The following is a 21,353-nucleotide window of genomic DNA, read 5'->3' as shown; positions in this document are numbered from 1 at the left end:
ATCTGTTTGGAAAGAGCATCTACTGCTTTCTGCCTGTGCTCTGCTGCCAGTGTGAAGGTCAAACGGGATGAAATCTGAATTTTGAATTTCTATTGACTAGCGTCTCCAGAGGCCTGGTTGCATGTCTGAATGAGAAAGTGTGACAGGAGGAGACGGGGCAAAAGAGAGCTCGTGGATTTCAATGAGGGTGTAATCTAAGACAGAGAAAAACTTACATTCATGGGAATGTTCCAGGCCATGTAGACGTGGGATTTGTATTCGTCCATCCACACCTCAGCGGCTCGCAGGGCATTGCGCTTGGCGTAGTAATCTATGTCATTGTTGTAGGGTTTTTTGGTGCGCTCGATATGGGCCACTCTGGCGCACGGGAGGACTTCCATGCTCCCACCACACTGCCACACCTACACAGCAGAAAGAAAGAGTTCAGATCAACAGCTACACAGCTCCCGCCTAATGTAGAGGCCAATCAAACTACAGGCATTGAGGTTTAAGGATAATTAATTTAATTTATACAAAAAATACTGGTTTGCTGGTTATTACAACTTGGTTTTGAATGTAGAGCTGGCTATTATCCCTTATTCCCTTGCTCATAGTAGATGTCTATATAATCTGATGTCTTTTTGGAAATACAGGAATCCTTCCTCACTGGCTTTATAAAACTCAGATTCTACTAGAGAAAGGTATATTTTGTATGTAGTATTGAACAGAACTGAATTCCACTTCAGAGCAAAAATATTCATTAAAATATGAAGTTAAATGTTGAAAAGCCACATGCAAACAGCCTTGGCAGAAGCACAAATGAGGACTCAAATAAATGCATTTGATTTTTTTTTAATGACTTCTCATAGTGGAGTGAACAAGGTCAAACAGGCATCTTCATTAATTTGTCCATGGTATCATGGTCATACTTGAGCTTGCTGCAATTTATCTCCATCAGCGAACTGCTTGAAAAATATAATGCATCGACACAGAAATCTGCTGCACATTTAGGGTCACAATCTTTATCCACCATTCAAAGCGACAGAGTGCTGCATAGGTTTTCATTATTAAAGAGGAAAAACATACTTGCAATTAGTTTACAGCTATGTTATGTCCTTCTTCTTGTTTCTAACATAGCACACGTGTTCTCAAAGATGCATTTAGTTGTTACATTATTACATATTTATTTATATTATTTGCTGAAGTGAGCGACAAAATGAGGGACAAATGGATTTGTAAGCCTATGGCTCATATTGTAGATACAGTCTTCATAGAGGTACCTATGACAACTGGAGAACTCTGATGCCACGGAGTGCTGTGCATATGACACTGAAAAAGAGGGATATACTGCTTGAAGCCAGGCAGTGAAAAATGCCTTCTTTAAAAGCATCAATCACAGCTCAGAAAACTGATTGATTGCAGACTGTGTGATGTTGTGACCCTCGACTGACATACTCAATGGAAAGCTACAGTGGCAGGCAGTCACATGGGAGTAATGCACCCATTTCTTTCAGTGCCAGAAAAGATTTGAATTTTAAAACTCTCTGCAAAAACACATCCATATCTTCAAATCTCTGCCATGGTGTTACAAAGTGCCTGAGCAATTTCTCATGCCGTATCACTGGAAGGCCACAGCATATGGTATGTCCTTCCAGCCGTACAAAATATCACCGCCTCCACCACCCACAGTCTCTTAATGACAATTGCCACAAAGCGTAACAGATGTTCTCATTCATTAACTTCTCTATGACCCCAAAACGATACCCCCTGCTTGGTGTTTAAGGAACATGCTGCTGCAAAACTATTTTCTCAATTAAGTGCAGATCTGGGATGATACTCGTTTTCTGCACATCATGCTTATTGAATGTCATGTGACAAGATGTGAATAAATACAGCGTCTGTTTTTGGTCATTTTCAAAATAATGATATATGATTCAAACTCTTGATCTGTATTTCCTTCCATGATTCTTATTGTAAGACTAAAAGAGTACTACTGAACTCTGAAGGCACTTCATGATGCCATTTGGAAACCTTAAAGTGCTAAGCAAAGGCCCTTTCACCAATGAATTGAGTATATTAGTATGGTAATTTAAATATGTTCAGAGATTCCTGCTCCCAGTGATTTATTATTAACAACCTGTGACCAGATGCAATCAAGAAATGTTTGAGGTGTGTAGCTGGATGTATATCTGTAGGCCAGATCATCAGTGAGTAGTGCCAAGTATTGGGGAGATATGACAGGATAGTTAGGTAAAGGACAAGTATGGATTTTTTTTTGTATGAAGTTCTTAAAATATGTCTCCATTTATAAACTATCTATCAACCCCCAACCTCTATGGCAGGGGTAGGCAACTCCAGGCCTCGAGTGCCGGTGTGCTGCAGGCTTTAGATCTCACCCTGGGTCAACACACCTGAATCAAGTGATTAGTTCGTTACCAGGCCTCCGGAGAACTTCAAGACATGTTGAGGAGGTAATTTAGCAATTTGAATCATCTGGTGGATCAAGGACAGATCTAAAGCCTGCAGGACACCGGCACTCGATGCCTGGAGTTGCCTACCCCTGCTCTATGGGATGGTAGCGTCTCCCCCAACATTGTCCCCACATATTTTAATCCATCCATCCATCCATCCATCCATCCATCCATCCATCCTTCCATCCATTCATCTGTCCATTCTTCCAAACATCCATCCTTCCATCGATTCCCGCTTATTTGGGTTTGGGCCGCAGGGCCAGTAGTCTAAATAGCATAGCCCAGTCTTTACTCAACTGGCAACCTCTTCCAGCTCATCCAGGAGGATGCAGAATTGTGAGAGATACAAGCTTTCCAGCGTGTGGTGTGTCTATCCCAGGGCCTCCTACGATGAGGACAATGCCCCAAACCCCTTGCCTAGGAAGCATCCTACACAGACGGCCAAAGCACCTGAACTGGTTCCTTTCAACCCCAAAGTTAGCAGTTTTACCAATCCCTGGATTTGTTTATTAAGGGAAAAAGCATGTCTGTACAATATAATGTAAGTTACATTTTTGTTATTCTCAATAATTCTAATGAAATGTTGTTTGAATAAACCAAAGAGATGTGTCTAAACAGCTTTTTTCTTAGAAAATGTTATCCAAGCTGTGGTGTGTGGTGCATCATTTTGGGAGTAGTTTAATCCACATTGTTCCTTTGATATTCTGGCAGCAAGGCGGAACACGTGGGCTTGACTCAAAATAAACTCCTGTACAGTGTTCACTGTAATGAAGAAACATGTCACCCAGGGAAACTGCATGACTCAGTTGTTCTTTAATTGTTCAAACAACAGAGCTTAATGGCACAGGCAAAAAATATGTTTTGGGTATGAGCATTCTTTTTAGTGGGCTAAATTCATTAGTGGCTTGTGTAAATTTCAGAATAGGAAATATATGGAAAATTCTCATTTTATGAAAGAATGGATATGTCAGTTCACATTAACACTACAGGTACCCTGATGTTACACGTTGCTGTAGTGCTAAAGGGAGTCTGTGAGGTTGTGCTTAATTGTATGTTAATAAGGGCAATCACAGCATCTGTCCTCTCAGTTGCTTCAGCTGTATCAGTGGTGAAGTAGTTCGCTGGAGCTGACCTGAGCTTAAAAACCTCTATTGACTGACTGACCCCTCTTCTTCACTCCTGATGATCCACAATGACCTTGGCCTAAAAAATCCATTAGTACTTTGGAGCAGGGTTTACCTGCTTTGCTGCTGCTCATGACAAATGCTGTTTTTCTGCAACAGTCTTCACGGTTGGCGACTTTGTGTGGGTGTGAGTGCAATACCGATTTAATGGGAAGCCTTTAGTCCCTGCAGATCCCGCCCGTTGCCTTTGGAAACATAGTAAGCTCTGCGTAATGCTGTGTTTCTTTGGTTTCCTGCTCCAAATTGATTGTATGTGAGTAAAAGTATCAGTGTTTTAACCACTTATGAAGCACTCGTGGATAATTGAAAATGTGTGCAAGTGAAATTGCGGTTAGCAGCTTTCCTGGCGCTGAAAGCAAACTGCTGATCAATATTTCCTCAACCACTTGCAAGGGTCAGAAAGCTGTGTGCTAGCTAGTTGGCTAAACAGACTAAAGCTTTGTTGCATTAATTTAAACTTTTATCTTTAAGCTTCAAGTAGAGTTTCTTGTTAAAAATAATGCATTTGTTTGTCTATAAGAAGCAGGAGACAAATTATTTTTTATTTTTTAATTTCCATGTTACAAATAAATACATAAATAAATGAAATACACTGAGTACCAGCTGTTTCCCTTCTTTGCTTTAGCATGGCAACAGTAATACACTCCACCGCTCATTATTTCCCTTGTAACAGCCAGACCTTTCATCTTATCTCTATAAGCAGCTCTCATTCTAATTATATTACTGTATATTTCACAGCAGGATTTGTTGCAAATTAAAAAGCCATCTAAACTCCCACAAACTATTAAGTATGTATATAAAAAGATGCTGTTTAACATTTTTCTTTAATTATTGCAGGTGTTTCTAATTTATAGGACTGAAAAAGACGCATTTCAACAGCAGCAACAAAAAGATAGCGGTCGTGATCAAATGGACCTGCTTTACGTGTTTCAAGCATAACATTTTATGTGCTTCCTCTATGGTGAAACCTGAAAGGCTCTGGATGTTTTCTGCATGCATTTTATCTAACGTGGTTTATCTTTATTGCCAATATCATTTATCCTTAATTATTATATTCATTCGTGTTTAACATTATAATTATAATTTCTTTAATCATATCAAATCACATTATCATGGCATTACAAGTGAACGGAAAGGGAGTAATAGTTTGAAGTGACCTTTCAAGCATAGGTTTCTAATACAGTGAACTTCATTTGATCCAGGTGGACAAAGGCTGCCTCTATTTGTTTTCTGCATAATTCATTTCTATCTGGACTACAATCTTCTCAAAGTCATTTTGATCCTCCATCAATTATTTACTGCATTTGTCAGTGATGATATCTGCTTGTTAACTGCATGCTAATAAAGTTTCCTGCTTCTGAGATTTAATGGTAATAACATTTCAACAGATAAAGGTCCAACAGCTTTTTCACAAGGTGATACTTCAAATGCCAATGAGACAAGGAAATATCATTTGTAAGTCTGAAGCTAAAATAATAATGTTGTTATTTACAGGGCTAGGCCCAGGATCTTATGATTCTGGAAAGCTATTAGGGCCATGTCTTTTTTCATGATTCCAAGCTGAATAATGTTAATCTGACTGGAATCTGTCTGGATGATTTATTAATTGGATGATGATGTAGTTACACTGTAGCAAAGCTTAGACTAGGTTCAGGTCCATGCAGTGCTAAAGCCGTTTCCCTTCCCCTATAGGCTGCCTGGTTGCGACTCACACTGTCTGGGAGCTCACCTGGTTTAGAAAGCAGCCAATATGCCAAAGGCTAGGGGCCTGGATTTGAGTCTGCTCTGGATCTTTCATTTCCTTTGTGTCATTGCCCCCACTCTCTCCCTGGTCTCCTGTTTGCTCTCTGCACCGGCCTGTCAGATAAAGCCTGAAACTCCCAGAAGTAAATTTTTAAAATTAAAAAAAAAAAAGCCACTACCCCCCCATTCTGAGCAATACACACAAAGTCTTGGTCTTGTCTTACTTTTGCTGTCCCCGTTTGCATCCCTCATAACCACATCTATTGGCTGCTGGTTGTGCAAACAGTCTATGTAGCAGTTTGTATATTTTGGGACTTCCACTCTGTTCTCACTTCGCTGGACTGAATCAACCTCTACGATGGTTTTACAATTCTCCCTACATGTAAATGTGTACCACTGTTGAAAGTCAATTTCACTACAAAAGAGAACATCCGCTTCCAATGCCACTTTTATTCTCAATAGTTAAGACACTATGTGTTGATGTGAAAGAGCTAATCACAAGCCACTAACCACAAAGCTGCTGGTGAAGATGGGGAGGGGGGCAAGGGTACATTTCTTTCTTGATTTAGCGACGAACAACCTGATCTAAGGCAGCTGCAGGGAGTCAGCTCCGCTTGTGAGGATCATCAATGCTGATGTGACCTTTTTCAACGCATGAGAAAAACGCCGGTGATTTGGAGGGAAAACAGGTGGTGCCCAACAGATTGCTGGCTAAAACAGTACGTGTTACATTCCAGGACTGCTTATGACTCCATCCTGCTGCCTGTAGGCTCATAAACAAGGCTTTAGAAAAAGCATTCACAAAGCAAATCAGGCCAAATGGCAGATATTTTCCTCCGAAGTATAAAGACATAATAAGGATTACTGTGCACTTCTGCTCACACAGGAAAGCATTAACACCATGCAGAGAGTGCCTCTGCTCATGACAGGGTCTCATTTTGTGTTGCTGTACTCATTTCATTATTGTTGTGCTGTATTAAGCATCTTTTTTTAAAAAAATGCACTACTCTTCTTACTAATGGAATCGCAATTTTTAATAATTTAAATAAATCAGCATACAGTAATATTCTCCACACAGACATGGATGTTTGGTTTCATGTAGTGTACGGTGAAAACAGAGCTCCAACGGGCAGCAGCATCCTGCAGATACAGGTTACACCTTTAAATATTCACAACTGTGGAAACATAATAAAATCTAAATACCAAATAAGACTGTTTTAATCTATGACATCCCACCCACAGGTTCTCAGGACTAGATTTTTGTGAAGTCCATTTGGAGGTGACCCTTCATAAAACTGCATTCTGCATCATTAAGAGAGAGCACTTAACACAGAGTACTTTGATGTTGTGGTGATGTAATTGCTAATTTAATTTAATTGTCTCTGTACATGCTGTTAGTTAATTGCAGCTGGATCATTTGCGTGAAAAGCTCTACGAGGCTGCCGAAAACATCAGCCATAAAGAGCATAAAAGCTATTAACAGCCATGAACAGGCTTCTATCAGTGCCATTAAACAATACAGTCAATACACCAGGAAAATGCAGTGCATGGAGGCTGATGGTGGACATGTAGACAGAGTTTGGAACTGAGCACTTGCTTTAAATGGAGGCTGCGAGCTACTTCAATCAGAGAGCTCAAGCGGTGCTGTGTCATACACAATTAACATGCCTTACTCTCTTCACGTAATATGCCGAACACACCCTGAAAATTTGGCTGTTTAAGCTGTAACACTTCCCATTTCTTACCCCTTACATGGCCTGCATAGCTGACTGCTGTTTCACACACTCACCGACAACAGCATCACCCAGTAGAGGATAGCTACTCATCCCCAGTTTCCACAGTATATGCATCACATTCAGAGGGGGAGTGATGAACTTGTAGTCTGATGCCAAATTCTGCTGCTGTAATAAATCATTTCATATATTTTCATTACAAAATGCAGCAGCATCGGTGTGGCTAGATTGGTGTTTCTTTGTAAGGGACCTGATCAACATTTGTACCAGTCAGAACGGAAACTAAACATTGCGGCCAATTCAAATTCAGAGTAAGTTCCAGTGCTGCTCATTGGCATATACCCAAACCACCTGTGCCCAAGTGATTTGGCTTCAGACTACCAGGCTCAGCTGATTCCCCAAGGTTGTTTTGAGGGCTAACATATCATACGTGTTCTGCATGGCCGCTCAACCAGACCGGGTAATAGACATGTGACTTAAACAGTGTAGGCAGCAATATGCAAACCACATACAAAATGTATGGATGCTGGAAATAAAACAGGTCTTTTGATCAGCCATTTCAGTCCCTCTCGAGTCTACCAAACAGGCACGTGATTTGGGGGCTTGCTCCAAATTCCGTAGAACTTCCATACTTTTGTAGCACTCTTGTAAAGTGAGTTCGATTTTAAAAGCACTCCCCTCAAAAAGCTTTTGTTGTCTCTAGGTTTACACATCTGAGATAACCTAGATAAAGCTGAGCTTCTAAAGAGAGTGTAGATATTTGGGCTGACTTCTTTAAAAATGGGGATAACATTCATGGTTGTTTGGACACTCGAACATAATAAGAATTGTGTCACTGTGTGGAGAGAAAAAAGGAATAAAGCGAGCAAGAGAGAGAAAGTTAAAAACCCCGCTTCATTTCTCGGCTCCTCACACCTGGACGATCACCGTGTGACCCATCCAACAAGTACTTCTTCTGGAATACACTACTGCCTCTAAGCCGTTTGAAAATAGCCGCTGACTTTTCCAGAAACTGCAAAAATGACATTAGCCATCAGACTTTTTCTCCATCACTGGTCAAAATGGAGAGCAGTGCAGGGAGAGAGAGCAAGCGTGCGGCTGAGAATTCAGCCTAAGATGATGAAAGAATGTGCCGGGGTCATGCAGACTTTATATTATGTCACATCCAGCTTGACAGCTAACGTGTTTGACAGACAGGGAGGAGAATTATCCTGCAGTAGCAAACAGAAGCCTCGGGATTGCCCAAATGAGTGTAGCACTAGCTCGCGGGTCCATAGGGGTTCATCTCCGTGTTTCTCAGCTATTCTCGGTGCATGACGAAAACATTTACCGGCAGGTTTGAGGAAATATCAGTTTTTAAATGTGATATTTAGATGGAACTCTTGAGCTCTGCCAGTTTTGCATTGATTTGGAAAACAAGATATACCATGATGTAATTTTTAGCCACACAAACACACAAATTCTTCTTCTTCTACTGTGACATTTTTCACAGAGTTTCTCCTTGATATACATTCAATGAAATTATGCATCATGCATCATGTCCTATTTAGATGCATTTAAGATTCCAGGCAGCAAAACGGACGGAGATGCCCTCCCCAGCACTCGGAACTGACTTGGAGGCCAAAATCCTGCACGAGGTGCTTTTTGAAATGCTCATTAGGACAAGAAATGCTGATAGCTCAAATGCTCACAATCTGCTTGGAGCCTGATCTTTTTCTATGTGTACATTTTTGGCCCTTTTCACTAGTTTACAAATGTATCGCATTTGCCGTTTATCGTCCTATACACTCGACATGTACATGCTCACGTACTTGGTGTAGTACCCTTAAAATCAATGCTTTAGTTAATGGTTTCTTTCTTTGGAAAGTCACACCCATCAGATTATTGACACTTTGGAGGCACGTTGCTAGAGGTGGTATTGAACAGGAACTTTAAGACCAATTCACAAGTTAAGAAAAGAAAAACGGGCTCTTGCTTAAGGTGTCACATTGCAAAGCGATATAATCCAGCCTACCTGCCTAATTCTGACCAACCTTGTGATTTTTTTTCCTCCTCCATATGGAGCTGAAGATAATAAAAACTACACTGGCAGCTGAGAACTGGAAATAAACTTTTATAAGAGCTCATCCCTTTACGTTCAGGTGGCTGTGTATATGTAATATTCCTCTCAGCTATAGTGTGGTGACTTGTGATAAAGGAAAATTTTGGGAACTCTTTGCATGCTCAGTGTACGTGAAATATTTCCACTATCAAAACTTGGTTTGTGGGAAAGCAACAATTAAAAAAAAAAACGAACAGTCTGGCATCCTGCAGTGACTGCTGCGTTCAGATTTTGCACACACATGAATTTATCATCTGTACTTGAGCACACATCCGAGCTGAGTTTGCGCTCCCATCAGCATTTAACATTTATCTTAAATCCCAGTTGTTAGTCTCTCACAAAATCACATCAACACCAGAAGATCTGTGAATCTTATGGATTAAGATGCATCACGCAGTATAACATGACAACAACAACAACAAACTTAACATGTATATTTTTCATATAACATGCATTTTTCAAAAGCAACTCTAATTATATGTTGTTTTTTATTTACCAGCTGTGACAAAATGGCTTTGGTGGGGTTTTTTTGTCCTGAGGTTACCTGTTTGTGTGTGCGTGTTTGACATCAGTCTTGAAGGTTTTTACACAGTACTGTTTATTTGTATCTTGCAAGGAGCATGGCAAAAAGGTGCAGCAACTGATTAAAACATATACGGAAAAACAGTATGTAACGCAAAAAATAAGTTTGTACAGTTCGAACAAGCTTGCAAAGGATATTTGCTATGACCACCTTAATTCTTCAACACAGCCTGAATCTTCTTTGTCATGTAATGTAAAGTCTTCAGGGATAGTTCTCCAGGCTTCCTCAAGGACATTCAAAGCTCTTATTTGGATGCTGGGTGCCTTTTATTCAGATCATTGTCAAGACGATCCCACACTGCTTCAATAATGTTAAGGGCTCTGGGGAGGCCAATCCATAAATAGTCTTCCATTGTGTGTTTTTCTATGTGTTTGTATTTCCATGTCACGGCTCGGGGCAGCGGCCGTGTGAAGAGTGGAAGGAGGACTCAAACGCAGCACTATTTCAGACGTGAAGGGTGATTTATTGACAATACTGAACATAAAGTGGAGATGGCAAACAGAACTAAGGACGAACTAAACTGGGAGAAACTACACAAAGGAGTGGCAAACCTGAACATGAAGGGAGAACAGCAGGGAGAACAGCAGGGAGAGCACGCAGGGAAATTCACCGGGTATGAACACAGACGACGCGACGAGGAGCAGAGGAAAACACACACTATAAGTACACAAAGAGACACTGGGAAATCACACACAGGTGGGGGAAACAGCTGGACCTGATTAACCTGACAAGACAGGGGAACACTAACACCAGGGACCAATAGAGGGAGCACAAACCCAGAACCCAGTGTCTAAAATCCCAAACACAAACCATCCCAAAACAGCCCAAGAATAATAATGAAAGTAATAACAATAAAGAACATAAACACAAAGTCACTGAGTCATGGCCGCAGGACCATGACATTCCATCAATTTCTGATTCATCACTTCACAAAACCTGCTGCCACTGAGTTTCAGTTCAGTTCTTGTGTAATTTCACATAACTCATAACTCATTTCTCCTCGTTTCCCTGCCTTGAGAATTAGTAACAAAGTGGTTGAAGACACAATCTAAACTTGGTTCTTTTCTAAACTGTCTATGCGCAGACACAGCACTGGTTCATCCCTCATGTTAGGTGCCCTTCTATGTATAGATCAGTGTTCAGTGGCTTAAAAAAACCCCCAAAGTAATCCTCTCAAAATGGTCAGGCACAAGGACTGGACAGAAAATGAGTTTAATGAGTTAAAAAGCAGCCAGTGGTTTAATAAAAACACTGAAAGAGATTCAGAAAGCTTGTAGAGAATTATTGGCAAAACTGCTTTAAAGATTATAAGAACGTCTGGCTCCTTGAAAGCAAAATGATGGGAAAAGAAATGAGCCGTTCAAAAGTTTTGCAATGTCCTGTATGTGCAGACTTTTTGTCAGTGAAATTGTATCAGAAATCTGCAAGCTACAAACATAGGCTATTACAGATGTGTAGTTGAGATCAAGATCTTAAAAATGGGTGTGATGAGACCAATCTGCTCCTGGACTGTAGCGGCAAAGCACCACAAAGGTGGTTTCACCACTTTGTGTCTGTCTGCCCATTACAACTCTCCAAGCTACCGTCCAGTATTAGATGATGAAAGGATGTACTGAGGTCATCCAGACTTTATACTATACCATCCTATCTATCTATCTATCTATCTATCTATCTATCTATCTATCTATCTATCTATCTATCTATCTATCTATCTATCTATCTATCTATCTATCTATCTATCTATCTATCTATCTATCTATCTATCTATCTATCTATCTATCTATCTATCTATCTGTGTGACAAGTATTCATAAACAGCATTTTCATGTCTCTTACCACTTAATAAATGACCCAGAGGTATACACTTTTATTTTAATCTTAGAGGAAATTTAACTCCTTTAGAGGTCACTTAATAGGTTAATTGACGATTCTACTTTGACATTTAAGTGTTATTTTCCTCTCTCTTAGAGGGCAGGGGAAGATAAACTGATACATGGCGTGGTTAAAAAAAGTATACAGGCCTTTAATCCCTGCAGTCTGCACAAAAGGCTCCAGTGCCAGCGCATTTTAGACAAAGAATTGTATTCATCCTCAGAAATGTGGGATGGATTCTTTTGCCGACCTTTGTCATGGAAATTCTTTGAACTTCATGTGGAAATTTTTTTTACCAATACCTCAGAAGAAAGCTGTGAAATTGCATTCTGTAACCTCTTGGGGAAGTAAGTTGCAAGCACTGGGGAATTTTACATGTCTATATTCTCAACAGAAACACTCTCAGTCAAAACCCAAGGGAAGTCTTTTTGTAGTATATTATTGCAAAAAGTCCCACCTATTTCAAAGAAATGCTGATTGAGGGTGCTGGCAGACCAGACGGTATATTTACAACTTTTCTAATGACTGACAGTAAGATTTTAAAATATCAAGGGATTTTCTATGATGTAGTTTTCTGTCATATGAAGGCAAAACAGCAACACACAGCAACACCATTTCCCTTATTTAAACAGGTTTCAAATTATAGAAAAAAATCGAAACCTTTGACCCCTGCGGAGCTGCTTTTTCTGTTTGGGTTCACTTATCCTCTAAGGGTAAGGGGCCACTGCAAATCAATACAACACTGTTCTGAGTGATCACTTTCATTCTATGAAGAAACATTTCTATCTGTTTGGGAGTAGTCTCTTTCAGGAGACTACTTCCCTGATCAATAGGGCATGAGGGTTTACTGAGGAGTTTGGTCAGTATGAAGACATGCTCACGTCTTCACAATCAGCACATCTCAACCCAACTGAATAACTGTGGGAGATTTTGGACCAACATGTTACACAGTGCTCTCTGCTACCATCATCAAAACAAGAATGGGGGAATATGTTCGAAAGACTGTTGTTCTATACATCCAGTAGAGCTCTACTGAGTGAGGGCCAAGATTGGAAGCATAGAACACAATGGGTGGCTTTTCCTGTAATTTGTCACTCATTCGTCTATAGCTCCGGTGTTAATTCAAACCAATGCTAATTTCCAGACCAGAAAGCAGTTTCAAGTACCAACACCCTGTTATCCTCAGATAACAGAAATCTAGCAGCGAACATAGTACTCACAACAGCACGACATGCTTTGCTCTCTTCACACTAGTCCAATATTTCTCTCATGAATTGTAACTTAAAATGATCTCACTGAATAAAGCAGCACGCTTCAATTTCAAATCCACATTTGAAGAGTTAAATGTGTGTTAAGTTATTCATAACATATCAAACTCCATCAGCAGAGCAGCATGTGTAACTTTGACAGCTCTCTGGGACCGACTACAGCAGCGGCTAATTAGCAGAAATGATAAATTCCCATTTTTACAAAATGAAATTTATTTAAAAGGTTGACAAGTATTCAAAATAGCAGTGAACAATGTGTAATAAGTTTTTTCCTTGAGCAGCGGATACTTTTGAAAGACTGAAATCTGAGCACCAAGCAAAGTATACCTATATTCATTCCCTGTGCCTTACCTGGCGTGAAGCCACAACCTCGAGCCATTATTGAATGCTCTTCAAATTTTACTGATGTGTTGCAACTTGAGTGAACTTTCATCTGTATTAGTTTTTAAAAAGTAATTCAGGTTAATTAATAGGAGACTCACAGAAAGTTTCACTTAATTACTTGCAGAGAATTACATGAGAAAATCAATACCTCATTTAAGCCACAAGCAGGGGCGGATCTACAGGGGGGCAAGGGGGGCAACTGCCCCCCCTGCTGTAGAGCCGGGAACTTTATACCTAAAAACCGTCTTTGTTTTCTTAGAAGAGATAATGATACAATAAATAGTTTGAAAGTGATTTTGTTGATATTTTGTTGACTGCATTTACATATAGGGAATTTTCACATACTTCACTGAAGAGGTATGTGCCACCCTGCCTAGACTTCTCGCCCCCATTTTGCTCTCCCATGTAAAATCTTTTAGATCTGTCACTGGCCATATGACTAGTGTCATATTTATGAAGTATCCACAGCAGCTCTTAGCGTCATTTAGCACGAAACAACTGGAAATGCTGTAGCTCCCCAGAGGTCAGAAAAATCCACTTAACAGGAAGTATATTTATCACAGTATATTTTGGTCGTTCAAGAAGCTCACAGTCACAAAGTAGTGCAGCACATACATGCCAACTTTATACTTTGATTTATTTTCAGGCACTCATAGGAACCTCTACATTAATAAGTATTTGCTGTTCTTTTTAAAAAAATCTCTATTAGTGTGATAAACTGCCCGACTAGGGTCAGAGAGGATGGGTGAGCAGCTTGTCTCCAGACAACTCCCAGTTTTTAATCACCAATCAGTCTTACATGCATGTCATTTAGAGAAAATACACGCAGAGTCCACAGCCCATCAGCAAGAACTTTTTTTGCTGTGAGGTGACAGTGCCATCGCTGGGCATCGTGCCTGCGCATCCATAAAATGGAGGCTGTTGATGGAGAGACAGACAGACGCGTAGGCCCTTTTAACTACGCCTGTCAAAAGCTAATTCCACCCAGTTGCTGCCCTTCCTCTTTGATATGCCGGCTGATTTGCTGCTGCGGCCAAATCAGTGTGCGCAAGTGCTCGTCAAATGCTTTGGCCTTGTCAGATCATTTCAAGTTTTCAGCAAGAGTCTTAGACATCTAACACAAGCAATTACGTGAACAGATTAGCTAATGCTGAGATAATGAATGGGATGAGCCAATCTGCCTGTCAAGTGTTGCTGTTGTTGTTTTCTGGTGATGATGCTGTCCACGGAGAGAGCATTTGGATACCTCTCTATATAATTCGATTGTCTTCAATGGTGGGAGGATGCGAAATGCACAAATCTTGTGAAATAATCTTAATTACCTTGTCAAAATGTGTTCAAATTAGGGTGGGGGTATCTGCAGTCACTACTGAAGGAGGTTTTTAATGAAGTTTATGATTCACAGGGATAATAAGTAAGCTGACAGGGCCTGTCTAATTACTTATCCCTCTGGCTCTGAACGCCAAAGTGGCAACTCTCTGAGGTACGCTCATGCCCAGGAAGCCAAGTAATTTTTCCAAAGCCACTTGAAGCAGAGGAGTATGCTCGATGTCATCGTTAAATGCCAAACATAACATATGTTCTCAAACATACACTCTATTGTGGTGTAAATTATGGACACAGTCTGGATCTATAAGACACGAGGAGACAAGAAGGCAATATAAATCTTAAATTATGCATGCACCAAACATGTCGATGCATAAATCCAAATCACGTATAATAATGTCAGCACGAAAAAGCATACGCAGAAGCTCTCTGCTTTGCCATATGGTCGCAATAAGTCCTTCAATAGCTGGGGTAGTTCCTCTGAAACAATCCTCGATCTGGGTCTTGTAACTTTTACTGCCGCATCTATTCTCATTTGTCTTTTCTCCCATAGATGGACTCGGGCTGGAACATACAGTAATGAACCATGAAGTAAGTAAACCCGAGTCCATTAAGCCCCAACAGATTGATTCAGCCCCTGAATAATGCAGGATTTAAAAAAGACAAATGCTTGATCAATATCCAGTGGTACTGTTGCTTTCACGTTGGTTTTATCGATGGAGAGCAGATAGTTTCTCACATGTTGTGGCGAGAGAATGAATCACGCCTTTGACAAGGTGATAAAACAACGCACGGTTATAGTAAAGGATACCTTAGTCAACACTGGTCACTGAAGAGACAAGAGACAGTGGAAGAAAACAAGTTCTTAAACTGTTAAAAAAAGAATTCAGCATAAACATCGCCGCAAATTGTGTTTATTTCGGTGTGAAAACGCGCCACCATATGGGACAACCATATTGGACACTATGCGATGCTTTGTCCAATAAAACATTCCTCATTATGGCATTTGTCCAGTAATCCCCCACATTTATCTCCTTCTACTTGCAAAAGTGTAACATGAGAATCCCTCGGAGGCATTAGATTTGTTCTCATCTTTGGAATGACTCACTTTGTTGGAAAGGGCTCACATATGGTGAGCGCCCACTGTCATTTGCCGTTTGATGGACATGAGCATGATGTTGATTTGGAAGCTGCCAGAATGGCTGGTGTCCACAGATGGCTACGGCTCATAACGACATTTCTGTCCTTTCTCAAGGTGACTGCTTTCCGCTGCGGAGGGCTGCAGCCTGGAGGAGGAGTCTGAGTCGGTCACGGGGAATAGTGAAGATATATTCTGTGTGTGATCTGAATATCCCTGAATGCTAAATGAAGATAATTCCTAGTGTGACATGTGTTAAAAGCCAGAGAGGGTGGCTTTATGTAAAAGGTAGCTTGCTGTGGGTTTCTCAGAGCTGCCCATGATAGGTCACCGAAACCACAAATGCGATTAACATTTAGTATTGTAATCCTGGTACAGATGCCGGATGAAGCTCTTTATTAACATCGCATTATTAGATTCTTTGAGAAAGTCGACAGCACACAGCAACCGGATGACTCTAACAGCCCTGTCTTCATTCATAATAATTAGATAGACAGTATGATGATAACTTTCAGGGAAACAAAATGTAGCATGAGAATTTCTGCCCTCGAAGGGAAAGAAACTATTTAATACAAATATTCTCTCACATGTGAAACACAACGTATTGTTAGATGGAAAAATCAACCGATGAGAATCCATGTGTACAGTCATCATATCCTTTACAAACAAACACATCCGGAGGCTGTCGCCTTCCTTTGAATCCATTTGTATCTTCAAATCCAGATGGCTTGTGAGGTTGATCAACTGTGTTAAATTGTCCAGGCTTCATATTTGTATCAGTGTGGCAGATGTTCTCACAATAAACTGAAAGCAACATCTGACTGCATCCACCAACTGCTACGAGGCTGCACCTGTTATAGTACCACCTGAAGTAATGCTTACTGGTTTATCTTGAATTTATATTTTCTTTGTTTTTGTTTTTTTTTGTTTTTTGGGTGGGTGGGGGCACTGTTTGCTTTCATTAAACAAAGCCACCATCTGGAAAAAAGTGGTGGGTGGCATAAGATGCAAAGCACTAGCTGAGCTGCTGGGTTTATCGTCTGATAATCAGAGTTGTTGCTCAAAATATGAATGTATTACACATGCACATTCTGTTTAATATGCTTCTGTGGAAGCAAAACGAAGGGATAAGCCTAAAGGATCAATCTGTAGATTTATTAACCAGCTACAACTTAGAGGTGGATGCCACTGTCACCTTGTAATGAATAACAGATTTTAAAACAGTGAGTTGTGTTAAAGAAATCAATTATTAGCAAAATAGCGAAAGACAAAAGTACATTATCTGTCTAAAGGTTTTACTTGAGAAATATTGTATTTCAGACATTTGAGTTTGTAATAACAATGCACAGTGCTTAAAATTTGCAGCTATGCAGGGTCATAATGCTGAAAGTGACTTTTAGTGACACTTGTGAATAGTGAATTCTGAATGTGGATTTGTAAGTAATGAAATTTGAAATAAGGGATTAGGAACAGGAGAAGTGTAAACTTCATCCTACTCCTTTTTGAGCACACACATTCTGTAGACGTACATATATACATGAAAACTTGATGTTTTCTAAGTTCTGTTTTTGTTTTTTCTCTTGTTATTTCAGTTATATTTGCATGTTTGAAATAAAATTCTATCCATCTATCTACTTTTCTGACCTCAGCTTGTTTGACAGCCTCAGAACATGAGCAGGCGTTAATAAGCAACCTGCAGCTGACATCAATGCTGTTTCTTGCACTGAAACTAGCGCTGCTTCATCTAAATGCTAGCTAGCTATTTTAAAATGCTGTATGATTGCACAGTTACTGTGTCACCTGCCACTTAAAAGTTTTTAAAAGTTAGAAGCTTTCCATCCATTAGTTGTCAGTCTAACACATAGAGACGACAACCAGCTGCACTCATACTCATGGGTAATTTAGAATGACCAGTTAGCCTAATCCCACTAACTGCATGTCTTTGGACTGTGAAAGGAAACCAGAGTACCCGGAGAGAACAGACACAAACACGGGAAGAACATGCAAACTCCACACAGATGGTGGAATCAAACTCAGGAATGCCTCGGGCTGTGGGCAACAGTGCTAATCACCGCGCCACCGTGCTGCCCAAGCTAGAAGCTAAAATCCAAAAAACTTTGATGGAAGTTTAAACATGAGGTGTGATGTCATCAAGGTTAGTTTGTTAGCCTAATATGTGAAAGGGACCCGAGTTTAGGACTCACTTAATCTTCAGTATTGTGCAACTATCTTGAGCAACCCCTTTTTTCTATATATTTTGTTGGGAAAACGGTAAATAGAGATTTATTGAAATGTGCAAACGTGTATGAAAATGTAGTGCTCGAGGCAAAATCCTACAATTCTAATGAGCTAGAAATCAGTATTTGGTATGGCTACCTTCAAAATACTACAGCTACAGCTGAAGAACATAAAAAAAAAAAGCAAGAAAGTCTGACAAAATAAAAGTAGGGAGGTGTGACTCAAGACTTTTGTGAGTCCTAAACTCAGATGCCTTTCACATATTGGGCTAACAAACTAACCTTGATGACATCACACTTCATGTTCAAACGTCCATCAAGTGCTTATCTAAATTTGACAGTTATTACAACAAACCGGGCAACAGGTCTAACCTGTTATGTAGTGTCACATTGTAAATGCATGGGATTAAAAAATGCACTGATCTAAAACCAATATAATACATATACTGGACTGTTACATGCTATACTTTGATCCCACCATAATAACTCTGCTTGGGATGCAGAAAGAACCAAGTGAAGTGTAATTATGTCCCATTCCTGTCTAGCTGCTGGTACTGCTACACTTTAATTAGCTCAATTCTCCTCACTACAGAGAGATTATGAGCAGATGCCTTGAGGCCCAGCCCAGGTGGGTATGGAGATGGGGCTTCAAAGAAGAAAAAAAAAAGATTCTTTTTTGGTTCATTACTCCTGAAAGGAGTTCCTGGTGAGTTTAATAAATGTCATCAAGACAAGCAGGCCACCCCATGAGATCACACTTCACAAGGTTCTTGGACTGATTGATTAGACTGTTATGAAAATGAGACAGATTTCATGAAGCAGCTTGGATGGCTTCCTGATGGCAATGTAAGCTCATGGGCATATTGTGTGGGTAAACCCATCTAGACTCTAGACTTTTTCTGGCAGAAACATGGTTGCCATCATAGTTTGGCGGGCAAAAATGTTTACGAATTAAATTTCTGCAAGTCATAAAATGGTATGCCAGACTGACTTTGTTAGATTAGGATGTGAAGGGAAGGGCATGACTGAATGTAGCAGTTTTAGTTTAGCATGGCACAAGTCTTTTACTAAATGCATTTAGCACTGTGTGAACACAGAGTACACAGTGCGTTTAGGCAGCAAAAATGAGCTGCGAGCAGCTGCATGAAGCTAGCAGAAACTATAGATCTGCCTGCAGAGTTTGCTGAATTTGATGAGTTTCCCAGCTTCATAAACTTATAGGGCACAACATGTTTATATATTACTCCCAGTGCTTGAATTATGTCAAATTAACACCTTAATCCTTTCATTCCCAGAAGTGCCAGACATTTATTTACTCACTGGAAACAGAAATTGATGGAAGTCCAACACTTATATAGCCTAAAACCAAAAAGAAGCCCAGCTGCCTTCATTTCAAGTGCTTGAGAATACTCACACCTGCATGACTAAGAATCTGCACAGACCTTTCTTATTTATATTTATTATTTACAAAGAGAAGTAATGAAACCTGAGCTGCTAGCATTTGTGGACTCGGTTTTCTATTTTCCTCTTGCTTTAATGTGGTGAAAGAATTAGCATAAGCATAATTGCCACATTTCAAAAGGTTTCCTTTTTCCCCTGTTTCAGTGGAAAAAGCAGGGACGGCAGCTGGAGGAGTGACCCCTGGTAGATTTTGTGTAGTATTATATTTGCGAAGTGAGTATCACAGTATCACATAGGAATTTGAAAAATGAAAGGCAGTGTCCAGGTCTACTGGGGCTCTATATCAGCAAAGACTCAGTGAAGCAGGTGTGGGAGACACATTGCAAGATAAATTCATATTGACACTTCTGGCAGAATTCACCGTTACTGTCCCAAAGCATTTTTCTCTGTTTGCAAAAGGGGCCTTGTGGTAAGTTCAAACATGCCATCTGCAATTATTTACAAGGGCAATGAAAGATTCTCTGGAAGATTAAAAAAAAAATAAATCATTCAGCACAAACGCATTTAATGCATTCCTTTATTTGTTGTGATTATGTAAGCGAGAGAGTGATATCACGAGGCTGCAGACGAACTCTATGTGATCTTTCATCAGTGTGATTTGCCTGTGCTGTCTCTCTTCATTTACAGGTCCTAGCTTATAAATGATTTCACTCCTGAGCAAACACATCGGTGAGAAACCCCTCCTCCCCGGTTTTATTCTGTTGTCTACCTGTCAAAAGTGACACCGCACCACATTGCTATGTGCAGCCTAATCAGCCCCTGCACATCCCTTCTGCCTACGAAAGATTCTTTGCATCCCTCTTAGACACAAAGGAACAACTCACGTTAGATGATAACTATACCATAACCTTTGAATGTGAACCCTGCCTCTCATCAGGCTCCTGCAGTCAGATGATCCTGGGCTCCTGTGAGCTGCCCTGGCTAATTGTTAAACATGTTCTTGTCAATCAAACCTATCCCAGTGGCAGCTCTTCAACCGGCACTACAATGAGCTGCCTGAGCCGCAGTAGCCAAAGAGGAGTAACTGCGGCTCACTTGCCGGGATCCCGTCTCCATTCTATTAAAGGCTGTACATTATGAATGGACGAAGCTAGTTGCTGACTGTCGACCTATCAGGCTTGTGTGTGTGAGCTGAATGGCCTGTTTTTTCGTGGCATGTGTTTCATTTCCACACACAAACAGGCCAAACAGGAGGATAGGTAATTGCCTTTGTGATGGCACTCTGTTTGCAGACAGACGGTTATTCTTCTCACTTTATGAATGAAAAAAAGCGATAGTAAATATTCAGTGAGAAAAGAGAGACAATGAGGAGCTGGTGCGTATCAGAGCCAGTTAAACTATATCACACAGTTCAATAGAGTTGTTCTAGGTTTATTTAGCTGCTGTAGCTGAATTGATCTCCCCCACGAACATCGTCTAACACAGCTGCATGGTTTGTTAGGTGCATATAAGCAGGGCTGCTGAAAGTGAAAACTCTGTAAGCTTGGGGGCGGCTGTCAGTGGTTGGCACATAATAGAAAATAGTGAGTTATTACTACATAATAATGGTAAAACTACGAGCTAAAGACAGAAGAGGCCAGATCATTGTATCATTGTGCAGACGGCAATGAATCATGCCATTTATATAAACAGGAAAAGCCACTCTACGTGGAATAATAGAAGGCTCTGAAATAATCACCAGCAACTACAAACGTCTTCAATAAAGCACTGCACAAACATGAAAACATTCTCCAGCCTCTGTTTAAGTGCTCTTTCAAAGGCAGCCGACACTTCAGAGGTGTCGTTGATGGAATCTCGAGATTTTGAAATGTATGTGGGCATGATGTTAAATGAAGAGTGGGATCTTTCAAGCATTTCTCATTGCAATAAGCCCA

At 40.3% G+C, this 21,353-nt stretch overlaps 1 protein-coding gene across 1 annotated transcript in view; it reads right to left on the bottom strand.

Moving 5' to 3' along the window:
- galnt9 (polypeptide N-acetylgalactosaminyltransferase 9) overlaps nt 1-21,353 on the bottom strand; it is a 112,381-nt gene that overhangs the window by 15,276 nt on the left and 75,752 nt on the right. The window contains exon 7 of the mRNA XM_085293343.1: nt 216-401. Coding sequence (XP_085149469.1) covers nt 216-401 — 186 coding nt within the window. The remainder of the gene's footprint in view (nt 1-215; nt 402-21,353) is intronic.

Source organism: Mchenga conophoros, linkage group LG12 (genome assembly GCF_057382185.1).
Source record: "Mchenga conophoros isolate Kocher_MC1m ecotype Shallow Benthic linkage group LG12, M_conophoros_male_GT1.1, whole genome shotgun sequence".
Lineage (NCBI taxonomy): Eukaryota > Metazoa > Chordata > Actinopteri > Cichliformes > Cichlidae > Mchenga > Mchenga conophoros.
Note: the sequence above shows the minus strand (reverse complement) of the source record. Positions and strands in the feature narration are given on the sequence as shown.